At 42.8% G+C, this 12,848-nt stretch overlaps 1 protein-coding gene across 20 annotated transcripts in view; it reads left to right on the top strand.

Moving 5' to 3' along the window:
- The window catches only part of ESRRG (estrogen related receptor gamma), a 389,280-nt gene that overhangs the window by 18,556 nt on the left and 357,876 nt on the right, over positions 1-12,848 (top strand). For 11 of the 20 annotated variants that reach the window (XM_039697954.1, XM_039697953.1, XM_039697946.1 and 8 more), the window contains exon 1: positions 61-222. The exons of 3 other annotated variants lie outside the window; for them this stretch is intronic. Coding sequence is in view for 3 of the 17 variants with exons in the window: in XM_039697936.1 (XP_039553870.1) it covers positions 9,483-9,580 (98 nt within the window). In the remaining 14 variants the exon portion in view is untranslated. Of the gene's footprint in view, positions 1-60; positions 223-1,021; positions 1,134-9,336; positions 9,581-12,848 lie in introns of those variants that run through there. 6 more of the 20 variants (XM_039697936.1, XM_039697934.1, XM_039697935.1 and 3 more) reach the window with 4 other exon arrangements.

Below are 12,848 nucleotides of genomic sequence, written 5' to 3'. Positions count from 1 at the left end.
CCCCCGCGCCGCCGCCGCGGCGCCGCTCGGCCTCCCGCCCGCCAGCGGCTCCCCCTTCGCCGGCGGAGGTCGCGGGAGCCCAGTTAAAGGAGGCGTGTGTAAAGATTTTGCAATGTCCCTGCATGGTGTTGTAGACTTTCCTAGCAAAGAAACCGGCTTCGGCTTCTTTAAAATCCCCGACGACTCACCTGATTAACCTGCCTGCGGTGCTGAGCTGACCAGGTAAAGCGAGCCCCCGCACCCCGCACCCCCCGCATCCCCGCCAGCTGACATTGCATGGGGGGCATGTTTGTGCTTGGAGATGAGCCGCTGCCAGGAGCGCTCTACCCGCCCCCCCCGCCCCATTCCACCTTCAGTCCTTGCCAATTGCACTTGCTCAGAGTCATTCACCCCCCCAAAAAATCCAGCTTTGGAAAAAGCGGCACGACAGCACCGGCCACCCAGGGTTCAGTGGCTCTCGCCTCTCGGACAATTATTTAGAATTATTTGCCCTGGTGAATATGGGGGGGGAGGGGGGGGACAAGGGAAGGAGAAGGATTTTTTGGCTGCTGACAGATCCTACCCCGCAGGTTTTGTGTGTGTTTGTCCCCCTCCCGCCCAGGGTCAGGAGTGCCGGGAAAGTGACGAGGCTTTAGCCAAGCAAGAGTTTAGGGCCAGGGTCCCGGGGTGGCTCCGGCGGCTGCGAGCGGAGCAGGGGGACCGGGCTCTGCCCGCCGGTGCCGGGGCGCGCGTGGCTGTGCCCATGCCGCCCTGCCCCCCGCCCCGCCGTGCCCTCTCGGGAGCCCCGAAGTGTCCCGGCTGCGGCGCGGGGCGAGGCCGGCGGGGGGGCTCGTCCTCGTCCCCGTCCCTCCCCCGCCGCTCGCTCCTTCCTGGAACACTTGTGCAGGCGGCCGGCGGGAGCGGAGCAGGCCCGGGGCAGCCCAGCCCGCGGGGCGGGGGTCAGCGGGCGGACGCGCGCACACAAAGGCGGCGGGGCCGCGCGCTGCCGGGATCAGGAGGGGCGAAGGAAAGTGTGCAAAGTCCACGCGCTGCCCGCTCCTCCTGGCACTTGGTCCTTCCTCCCAGCGCCGGCCCTGGGGAGGAGGGGGCATTTGGGGAAGCGGCTGCCTGTGGGGTCTGAGTGTGACCTGGCGGTGAGGAATTTTTTTCACTTTTGTAATTATTTTATAAATTTAATTTTATTTTTAATTTTCCCCTGCTCATTAATACCATGAAGGCGTGACTGGTCTGGAGGTACATTTTGAAGTGCTTCAGGGGATGCGCTCCGTCTACTGGTTTTAGTTAATATGTTTTTCGTGATCCCAGAAAAGAGAGGACTGCATTTAAGAGATGACTAAATAATGGGGGAGGCAAGTAAAAATGAGTAGACTATAAAGGAGACGAAAATGAAGGTGAATGGTAGTGTGGGAAGGCAGGCACTGAGCAGCTTGGGTTTCTCTCCTGTAATTCTTTCCCTCCCCTATATGGTACCCCTATCCCACTGCACCCCTATCCCGGGAATCCTGTCTTTTGATACCATTAAGGATATTCTAACAGTAAACATAGCGCAACAGAAAACCAGATGACAGGCCCCCCCCATCTCCCCCCCGCCCCTCACACTTCAACCTATCAGTGTCTGTGACTGGGAGGGAAATCCAAGTGCCCTTTGTAAAAACCCACCAAAGTTTTAGGCATTAGCTACCCTGTTTAAAATACAACATACGGAACTTGCTTGGTACATTTCATTGTTACTCCCCTGTTTTATTTCAGAGGACAAAATGTTCTGGTGTAGCATGCCTACCCTCACTTTCAGAATGGGAGTAGTTTACAATATAGCCTACATTAGATGATACATGGTGCGTGCATTGCATTTCCACTGAAAATAATCAAAGACTTAGAATGACGAAGCGACTCGTGTGGTTATGATCTTCCTTGTCTTGGGAGCATCAGGGTAGCTGGGGTTCATTGTGCTGGGGAGGGGGGCTCCGTGGTGTGAGGTGTTTCATGTCTGTACAGGAATATGGCAAGTCTCCTTTTAGAGGACTTTAGAAATGTGCCCGGGGCAGGAGAAGGAAAACACAACATTCAGTGTGCTCATTATCAAAATAAGGAAAACAAATCACTTGCATTAACTGTCTGTGCAGTATCACAGTTATTCCACAGTATTTTGTCAGAAATTAAAAGGTTACCACTAGAGTACTATATCCATATCTCCAGCCTGGCACCACTTATTACTGCAATGGTATTTCAATATTAAGTGATCTTAGAGATATTTCGTCTTTCATTTTGAATCCCGAATTTGAATCAGCATTAGGATGTCAGGGCTGTGAGATAAGGTATAACAAACTAAGTAGACAGCTGAAGGGCTCCTGGTGAAGGTGTTGCTGAGAAGGATATCTTGGGCCGTTCTCAGTAACCTTGTTTACAGGGACATTTCAATTGCAACCTGAATTTCAGTGAGAGGCTGCCTGGACTAATGCCTGCGTGTCTGAAGCCCATCACGAGTGTCTTTTGCACTCTAAACCTTCTCTCTGCCTTCCTTGCATAATCGTAAAAACTTTTCTGGAAGGTTAGGATGATTTTCTGATATGAAAATTAAGATGTTTTCCTAAGAGGAACACTGCTCTTTGAACTCATGTACATTAGCAACAAAGTATTCATGAGGTTTGATTTTTTTTTTGGTTCTCTGATGTGGCAGGATCAGTAGTTGCACCAGTCTTTTTAACTTCACGAATAAGGCTTTGATTTATTATATTTTAGCCTCGGTGGTTTCAAACGTATTTTGCAGCACATGAAGTCGGTTCAAGTCAGAATGTGAAAAAAGAGGCATATAGTAACAAGGAACAGTTTTGTAGTGATCTGCTAATTTTTTGTTTTCTTTTCCTAAAGCTGTTCCAGGAAAATCACGTGAATTTAGTGAGTGGGTGCTAAATGCCAGCAGCCACATTGATGAAGAAAAATGCTGTTGAAATACTTTGGAATAATAAATAGGATATGTAATGGTCAACCACAAGATAAACATTTTACACGGTGTTTTTATGGCTCTAAATTGGCTGCATTGTAAACCAAGCTCGCTACTCTATTAAGTCATCAGAGTTTTCAATTATTTAAGATTTTCAGTCAGGCCATCTAATACAGTCTTCATCATCCCCATCAGAAAATTATACATAAGGTTTTAATTCCTCGTTGTTGCTATGTGAGGGCTTTGTTGTGGGTGGGGGTTTAATTTTGTCTTACCAGGACAAATATTACAAAGCCCGCACACAGGAAAAAAATGATATGGAAATAGCCCTAGTCCTATGAAATGGGGATAGTTATGGCACTGAAATGTACCTAATACAATTTGAGATCCACTCACTAAGAAACCTTGACAGTATCTGCCTTGCAGGTACCGTGCATTTGGAAATACTATATCTCCATTTAAATGCAGATCTTCAGTTTTCTCCAGGGGGCAGTTGGCGAATCTTTCGATTGAACCACCGGTACTAGAAAAACTAACTGAAGATTTACCCATGAACAAGAGACCCTTTCAAGTCTGCTTTTTTAAAATAATGATTATAAAATTTCCTAATATTGCAATTTTATATTGATTTTGAATGCCTTTTCAGAAGTCACAGAGAAGGAATAGTGCCTTTTATTCAAGGTAGGCCAATGTCTGCACACTTGTTTAACAGAAATAACTGCTACAAATAACTTCTTTGTTTTTACATGGGTATTGTGTTTGCATGTGAGTTTTGTGAAATGGACAGAGCAGTCTTGCTTTGATTTTGACCTAGATTCCTCCTGATTATTCCAATACAGCTAGTACCTGCTTATTTCCCACTGTGAAAATAGGAGAACAACTGTTGATGCTATCTTGCTGGGACTGCATGGGCAGTAGGCGCATGTCCAGTCCTCTCCCCTCCTCCTCCTCCTTGGCTTCCTTAGTAATGGATAAAATAGCACTGGGGGCCAAAGAAGGTGCAAGCGTGTATTTCCCCTCCTGTGAATTTTCATTCTTTGAGGGTTTGAGTCAAAGAAAATAGGAGGGGAAAAAATGAGTGAATTTGTTTCCATCTCTCTATTTGCCATGCAAATGTTGCACACTTACAGGGATGAACGGGGCCATACAACAAGTCGCATATCCACCTTATTCCATAATTGCTGGAAACTCAGTGTCAGCAGGTGCCAGTCCTCCTTAGAGGGGCTTGTACCATCTAGTTTCTAGTCCAGTTTTGTATATTGGTTGTCAGCTCTTTAGTTTGCAGTGTAACCCAAAGATTGAATTAAATGCCCAGGACACAGGGAATGGTAGCTCACTCTTTGGGACGCAGGCAGCACAAACTACTTGAAGCAGGGCAGGCAGTAGGTCCTGATCTTTTCTGTGCTGGGGGTGATCCATGCACTCCTGGCTCCTATGCATTCCTGGCTTCTCCTGTCTTCCCACTGTAGGTCTGGGGATGCTGCCCTTGTCCCTGTGCCAGAGCCATGAGACTGAAAATACCTACCATCCATGTTATGCTTACCTGTTAATGGCATATAACCCACTGGCCTCAATACCCTGGAGAAAATGTGCACTTCAGCTACTGCGTGGAATTCAGGCAGATCTGCAAAGTCCAATCTTACATGCACCAGCATTAATGGCAGAGCTCCCATTCAGCTTAATTGATATTCCTATAAACATCTGCGGGTTTCTGTTTCTAGTGGAGGCTACAGCTGGGTGGACTTCTTAGAGGGATGTTTTGCATATTGAGGTTGAAAGGGAAGTTGAGCTTGATACATTAACTTATCATCTGTGTCATTCTCTTGACATCATTTGGATTACTACAAGCATAAATGACAAGCAGATTAGGTGCAAGATCTTCACACACACACATCCATTTTTAGCAGGTTGATCAGTGGAGATGTTACTTCTCTGAAAACCTTGTTCTAAGTCAAGTCCAGGCAAGCACAAACCTGTGCATGCATATACAAGTGGAACAAGGCCTATCCTTTACAATTCATTTTTTTCCTTTAATATCTAGGCAAGATCTCTTATTATAACTTGACCAATTGGGGAAAGAAAATGGAACTTTTCTCAAACAGCTTTTCTGTTGGGGAATCTAGTGGCAGTTGCTTTGAAGCATGTGTAATTGATTATCATACATTTATTTTAAAAAGGAGACATAACAAGGAATCTAACATGATGTTTTGGAATATATCTTCTCCCCACAATGTTCTTGAGGGAAATGTAAGGTTGCAGGCATCATTTCATGCCCTGTATGTTTTTGAACATAAATCAAAGAAATTGTTGGAGAGTTATAGATGTTCATAGCAACTGTAGCTATAATAAACACATGCAGTATATATTTTCCAAGCTATTTTGTATGGGTGAAAAGCTGAAGCTGGCGTTTTGTATGAACAATTCAACTTAATCACTGAAAATTTATTTCCTAGTTAGGGTGGTTTACCAGTGTAGCATGAAGTTGTACACCTTCGTTTAAGTTCATCTGGTTATGAAGGCTCAGTTAAGATTGGAAAATAATTTAAATTGGATCTAGGTGCCTTGAATGAATTATTCCCACTGTCAAATTTATCGTGATGCCTCCATGGTAATATTTACATCTTTATTATCACCTATACTGGTTTCAGTGCGTGCTGGATATTTTAGAGAGCAAATAAAAGATAAGAACAGTGTGAAAACTCAAACAATTTTAATTGTACTCATAGCAAAAAATACAAGCATATTTAATACAATGGAACAGAGAATCTTGAGTGACTGAGTAGTGCAGAGCACCTAATGGGAACACCAAGTAGCTTAGGCATACATTGTTCCGGATGGTTGTGTTAGTTTTGTTTTAAAGTCTTGATAGATGAAAAGGAAAAAGCAACTATTATGGAGTTTCAATGAGAACAATTTAGCCACTCATTTTGTGATGAATGGAGAAGGTGTTCCATATGTTGATTAGGATCCATTTGCATTCAAAAGTTAAAAAGAAAATCCTGTAGTCACAGTTATTATGTATATGGATAGATAGAGGAAAGGACACATTTGGGACCTGTGCAGGAATCAGACAGGTCTAGATAAACAGTTTCAGACTTATTATTTAAGCAAAGTCCTAAGTGTCTGAATAAAACAGGTAGGATATGTTTCTTGGAGTCTCTGTTGGATTCCAAGACTGATAATTAAAACTGATACTGCTTATTGAAAATCTTGAGACTAGCTGAAAGGTGTGACTTGAAAAGTGTCATTACGCTTCTGCTGGACTTCTGTTTCATTGCAGTTACCTTCAGTTGTTCCTCTTTAATTACAAGAACCAGAAATCCCTTTTTAAATGAGAAAGCATGTCTCATTACTTGACTGCTGGAAACAAGGTTTTAAAATCTAAAACAAATATTCTTGTAAAAACTGAGAATTTGCACTGGTTTGGTAATTTGTAGTATTAGCTATAAGTGTCTTCTTGATGATATGTTTGAATTTTAAGGCCATCATTAATTAAACAAACTTTCTAAGTTGTTACAAGTGACAGATGTCAGGAAGACAGGGCATGGCCCATCTTGGATACCTGTACTAGTTTAGACTTCAGAAGAGCAGGCAGTGGGGTTGGCCACCCTTTCCACTGGGGATGGGAGGGATGGAGACGTAGAGCTTCTGACATCACCTAAGCTCAGGGTCAGCCTCCCCTTCATTTCTGTCCTAGCTCTTGCTCTCCATCCTCTCTGAACATACTTTTGTGGTCTGGCCTTAATAACCAGACTACTTTACCCTGCCCTCTGAAGGTTGGAAAATAGGCTTTGAATTGTTACTGTTCTCCTTGCTGGATACAATGCTGTGAAAACAAATTTCAATGAGAAAATCAGAAAGGACAGAAAAGGGAAGTCAGGGTGCTACAGGTTGAGGTGTGTCTGGGAAGGCTGGGAGGAGAAGGGTTTTGCAATTCCAGTTTGTCCCATGTTCAGGACCTGTGTATGCTTTTACAAAAGAAGGTAGCTGAAAGACCTGTGTCCCTGGATCTGTATTGACCCAGCTGTGCCAAGGGTGCACGGTTATATAGGAGAGGTAGAGAGGACTGGAGTCAAACTCGGAGTGGATGTCCTCCAGCCTTGACAAGCGGGGTAGGACTGCTGGATATGGTCTTATTACTGCTCATGCAGCATTCAGAAGTCTCAGCTTTTCTGTGCTGACAGTTGGGTATTTAGAGGCTGTTGAGGAGGAAAGTTCATTTGCTGAAATTCCTGCTTCCACTGGGATTTTAATTTTTTTTTTACTTTCTTAAATTAATGCCTTGAGTTTCACCTGGCAAAAATAACTTGTTTTACTCTGTGCTGAATTTCCAACAGAAAAAACCCCCCTCTTTTGCTATGCTAGAGTCAAAAGGGACCAGGTGGACAAGTGCTGTGAGTGAGTTTTGTGCAGTGTGGGCAGCAGGCTGGGCACTGGAGCACAGAGAGCAGGCGGTTCAAGGTCACTCATGGCCCTCTGTATGGCACATCTGGGAGCAGGATGCACAGCTGTGAGCTTTAGTCCTTTACTTTTCTCAAGCATGCAATCCCTCTCTCCCAGCTTGAGCAACAGAGGGACAGAGGCAGTGCTTTTGCAACATGCATTAAATGTGGTGTCAGTTTAGGCAGGGAAAGGTGAGGTTATGTGTTGGAGGTGACGCAGGAAGACAGTGAGCCCTGCCTCATAGCCAAGATTTTGAGTCGCTGCCTTGCAGTGTCCCTTGAGGGAAAAGAGTAAAATTAAACCTGCTGATTCCACCACACACTTTCATTTCTCTGGTGTGACACAGTCCAAGAGTGGACAGTATCCTTCTCCCAAAGGAGAGAGACAAATCTGGGAGAAATGCATGTTGAATCAATATGGTTACCCTCCTGTAAATAGTGCCTACTTTTAGCAAAAATGATTCTGGATGTTTCACTGATCAGATTTTGCTTCTTTTACCTTTTTTTTTAATTTGAAGGGAGGTGAGGACATGAACTATGAGTGTGTCAGAAAATTGGGCCACAAGCCCTTACATTTGTTTGTGCTTGTGAATGAGTGTGTGTGCCCACGTGTGCAACGTGCATACACAGACTTTGATGTTGTGTATGCAGAGGATCTCAATTATTTTGCTGTTTGAATCACAGAGCATGTTGTCTTGATGTACTGTCAGTTTTGGTTTCTGCCCTTTGGAATAAAGTTCAAAATATTAAAGAAATAACACGCAATATACTAGTAGCTAGAATAGTCATAGTGCCTGAGGGGAAGAAAGGGTGGTGACTAATCAGTTTCACAAATGCCCAGGAAAAAACTTTAACTCCTCCTAACTAAACCCTGTAATGGTACACTTTTAAAATTCTTCTAAATGTTGTTTCTGAGGTTTCCTGGCTATCCTAGAGAGAGAGGTAGGTCCTGGCTGGGAAGCAGCGTACAAGCTCTATGGTCATGCTCTGACTGAGTGCCAGGGGAATGTGTGGTCCCAGTTGCTCTTTGGAGAATCACCCTGGGCTAAATGTTGAAACAACTGCATCTGAATTAATTAGTGATAATTCTTTAACATCAAATGTGAGGATGTGTTTGGAGTATTGCTTCTCAGTTAAGAGTTGAAATAGTTCTAGTAGATGTATTCTTTGTAAATGTTGCTTTTCTGGTCTTACCAGTTTGCTTGGACAGCAGTAAGAGCTGCAGAAGCTGGCGCAGGTTCTGCCCATCCCTGGTTTGGTTCTGAAGGGCCAAGGCAGGAGCTAAGGGGGCACTAACAGATGTGAGTGAGAGACCACACTGAAGCTTTGGTCGGAATACCAGATTTTGCAGAATTTGGGATGTTGTGCTCCATGGTTTTAGTCCAACATGGAGCAGGCTAGATCTGACCCTAGATAAAATACTAAATTAAAAGAATGAGCCACCTTCCACTCCCCAAATCTTTTGATTTGTTCTCTGTATCAGAAGAAAAAGCACTGAGCAGTGCGTGACTGATGCAGGGCAGGCTCAGGATTAATTTAGGATAAACAGGATGCCTGTTGCACTTAATTTAGAAATTCTAAGGCACAAAATGCTTTTGAGTGCAGCTAGCAGCTTCTCATCTGCAAATGCCACAATCAAGACAAAGCAAAAGATACTGTGGCGAATTCTGCAGTTCACAGTCCTGACACAGTCAGAACCTCCTATTACAGTGAGGGAGACTTCTGCTTGTATCACGGCTGCCTGGGGTGCAGGATTTTAGTGTGGCATTAATAAAAATAATGCAGGAAATATACAATTTCAAAAGTCCTGCAGGACATGCAGCAAATGCTGGTGGTTTGAACTGGGTGAAGTTGTCAAAGGTTGCTTTGCTCTCCAGAGCCTGGCAGTAGCTCCACTGAAATGTGATGCCATTGGTTTTCAGCAAAGGTTTCTTTCTGCAGGGCTGCAAACAGAGATCAGCTGCTACTGTGTATACACAACTAGGGAGCAAATCAAGCAGCACATTTAAGCAGCCTTTTTAACCCTGAGACTTTCCAAGATTTCTTCTTCACGCAGGAAGTTTCCTTTATATTGTCAGCAGTAGCACTTTGCTCATGTAATGAGATCAGAGCTAGGATCACTGCTGCACAGTAGAAAGACTTCCTTAAGACATTTGTCCTTGAAACTGCACCAAACTCTTGGAAGAACCCAGAACCTGTAAGTATGTATAATATAGGCAACAATAGCACGGTGCAAAGCTGCAATCAACCATTATATGATATCCGATTAGCAGAGCTGGAAGGATTTCTTTTTTCGGATGTTATGTTACATTCATTTTCAATTTGTTCTAAGGAAACAGATCAATTCGGGCTTCTGATACAGTGACTTTGCAGTAGATGAGCTGGTAGTAATATGTTTGATTTAACTATTTGTTGCTGTCATGTAGCTTGTGGGACAAATATTGTAGCCATCAAACTGTAAAGAACTTTTCTTATGTTTTTAGGCATTTTTAAAGGATTTAGGGGTCCGTCTTGCAAATAAGTTTCTGCTTTGCTCTTTGATTTTGGCAACCCCACCCTACGCCAAACTATAAATAACAAGGCAAATGGAATTAGTCTGTATTGTTCTTAGGTGGCAATAAAATATATTTGTTTGCAGGATTAATTTAGTCGTTAGCAATGTTGCTCTGTTTGGGGTGTTTTTTGTCTTAATTGGATTCTACTCAAGGCTGTCTATTTTGTGTTTTACTATCTTGTCTGTGTCTGTTTAAGTTACTTTGACGGGACTGCAGTCTGGTTAAACCTGTGTTTAAGTGCTATTTATATTCCGAGCACATTTCTGGTGAAATAAGTGTTTGAGATTTTTATTTTTTTTAAACCCTTGAACAGTATAGTTGTATTAGCAGTGCGCGCCAGAGGAGGCACAACATGGATGAATGTCAGACACAGACCTCATAACCCAAGTCTTCCCTGTACTAAGTCTGACCCAAACGTGTCCACTTTGGCAACTGCAACTAATAAATGCCTTAAGCTCCCTTTCAATAAATTTTTCATACACAGTGATACTTCTGCTTATCAGATTAATTTCTCCCAGGTTAGCCTGATTGATAGCTGGACTGTGATTTCTTAAGAGCTTTCTCCATGAAACCCCACTGAAGAGCTGCATTCCATTTAACCAGTGAATGTAAAAACTGGTAACCATGGATTCAGCCACCACTAACTGTCGAGAGCAATGACTTGTTGTAAACAATACAAATGAGCCAGGATAGCAGAAGCAACCAGACATGAAATTATTTTAATAGAAATTACGGTAAAGGTCATGTGATACTGTATTGGCTTGGATTCAGTGTTAAAGGGAAAGTATTTTGGTTTTTCAGGTTTGATTTAAATGCACATCTCCACTGGCTTCATGTCCGTGTAAGACCTCCAGAAGGGCAAATGAAACAGTTCTTTGGAAAATCCTCTGCTTAATTGTACATTGTGACTTAGGCCCTGATCCTGAGAGTGTGGGAATAGCTACAGTACATGAATAATCAGAGGGATTATTCCATACTAAAAATTAAGTATGTTTGTAGGATTCAGACCTTTTAAGATAAGTTAGTAATAAAAAAATATATTCTAAGGAAATAATAACCTGTCACTAAAGGTAAATAATGGAAATGCAGGTTTTATTGGTTGTGTGTGGTTTGATTGGAGATCTTTGTTTGCTTGTTTCAATAACATAAAAAGAAGTTATATTTATCCCTCTGTTTTTAAATGTTACGACTTTAATTTCTTATCTGGTGTGCCTCAATCTTTTTCCTAAATTATAGCCTCTCTTATGGAAAACTGGTAAACCATGGTGTCAGCTATTATAATATAGCATGACGATAGGCACATGCAGATCGCATGAGCAGTCGTGTGTCTCGTCTCAGGATTTCCATCCCTACAAAATCTTTGCTGACGCCCAGCTGTCACATGGCTGTCACTCACAAATTCTGACCACAACCAAATCCTCCTTGCCCAGGCATAAGCTCACCAAACCTCTCTATGTACCCATAGACACAGGCACCAGTGTCCTTGCTTAAGCACTTTCTGTGCATAAATGTGTCTCTCCCCCAGACCTGCTGCATTCCACTAATGTTTTTCCTTTAATTTTTTTCCTGGGTGCTGCTTCCTTGATGTGCCTGTCCTTTGTAAGGAGGAACCTGGAGCAGGAATAGTAGTCAGTAAGAAATGCAAGCAAAATTAACTTTGTGTGTTATTTAATATAACATTTCAAATTATTGTGAATTTAAATTCACAACTTTCATGGCCCCCTAAACTTCTTCAAGAAAATTAACCCTTACTGTTCTCTAGACAGAATACTGTCATCTTGCAGTGCACTGGCTTACTGTTTTGTGTATTTATCTTTTGTGACATTTATATTATTTGGAAAATGTAGATTGTGAGAATCCTAGGCTGGAACTTTGGTTATTTTTATATTTCTAGGTTATTTCTGTATTTCATACGTGTCACATACATCTCTGTTGTTTTACCAGTAATTTTGATTTATATATTTTTCAACCAGAAGTATTTCAGACAATTCTCATCAGTCTCTTACAGCTGACCAGTCTCAGCCAAGCACGACTTGCCACTAAAATGCATAGATAGATGCAGGAGAAATCCTTCTCTCCCTATTTTTCTGAGCTGCTTTGCCAGACCAAGGGGGCAGTTGCTTCTGTGAGTCGGGAAGGTGAGATTTAGTTTATACATAGAATAATAGCAGGCAAAAATAGACAGACTTGTATTGAAAAGACTTTTACACAGGAATATTTGGGGGGTGGAGAATACCAAATTGCAAAATATTTTCTGTTGTTTGACTTTGTCCGTGTTAGGAGTGTATTGGCGTCCTCCTGTATATCAGACTTGTCAGTATATTAACGTTTTAACAAAAGGGAGGAGGTGGCTGGACAGGAAAGATACCACCTTGACTTTGCGTCTTTATCCTGGAAAGAATCCAGAACCGAAAGTAAAATGCAGGTGAAAGCACAGTGAGACTCCAGACCAATATCCAAGTAAATCAGGGAAACCACACTGGCCTCCTTACCATGAGCTGATTGCAAAGCATCAGTAATTCCTTCAGCCCTTGAAAACCAGGTGGGGGCTTTATAAATCTTTGAGCCTGCCAGAAGAAACCATGTTTCATGGGAGGGGATAATGCAGTGTTCAGGAAGGAAGGAGTGCACCATGACTCCATGGACTTCAGTGGCATGGGAGAATGGACAATTTTCCTCTGCTTAAAGTATCTTTGGCACCTTTACAATCTGTGACATACATGCTTATTCTACTCTCCTGTATTTTGCACTGAATACTGATTTTGTAATGCAAAATTTGCAGGAGTTAGTGAGTGAGCTTCCAGAACTCTTTGCCCATCTGCAGATGATAGGAAGAACTGGGAAGCATGTCTCTTTGTTTCTCCCATGGTTTATAAAGGTCAGATGCTGGTTGATGGGCAGCTGCAGGAG

Source organism: Passer montanus, unplaced genomic scaffold (genome assembly GCF_014805655.1).
Source record: "Passer montanus isolate IOZ18808 unplaced genomic scaffold, ASM1480565v1 scaffold12, whole genome shotgun sequence".
In the NCBI taxonomy this organism is placed as follows: domain Eukaryota; kingdom Metazoa; phylum Chordata; class Aves; order Passeriformes; family Passeridae; genus Passer; species Passer montanus.
Note: the sequence above shows the minus strand (reverse complement) of the source record. Positions and strands in the feature narration are given on the sequence as shown.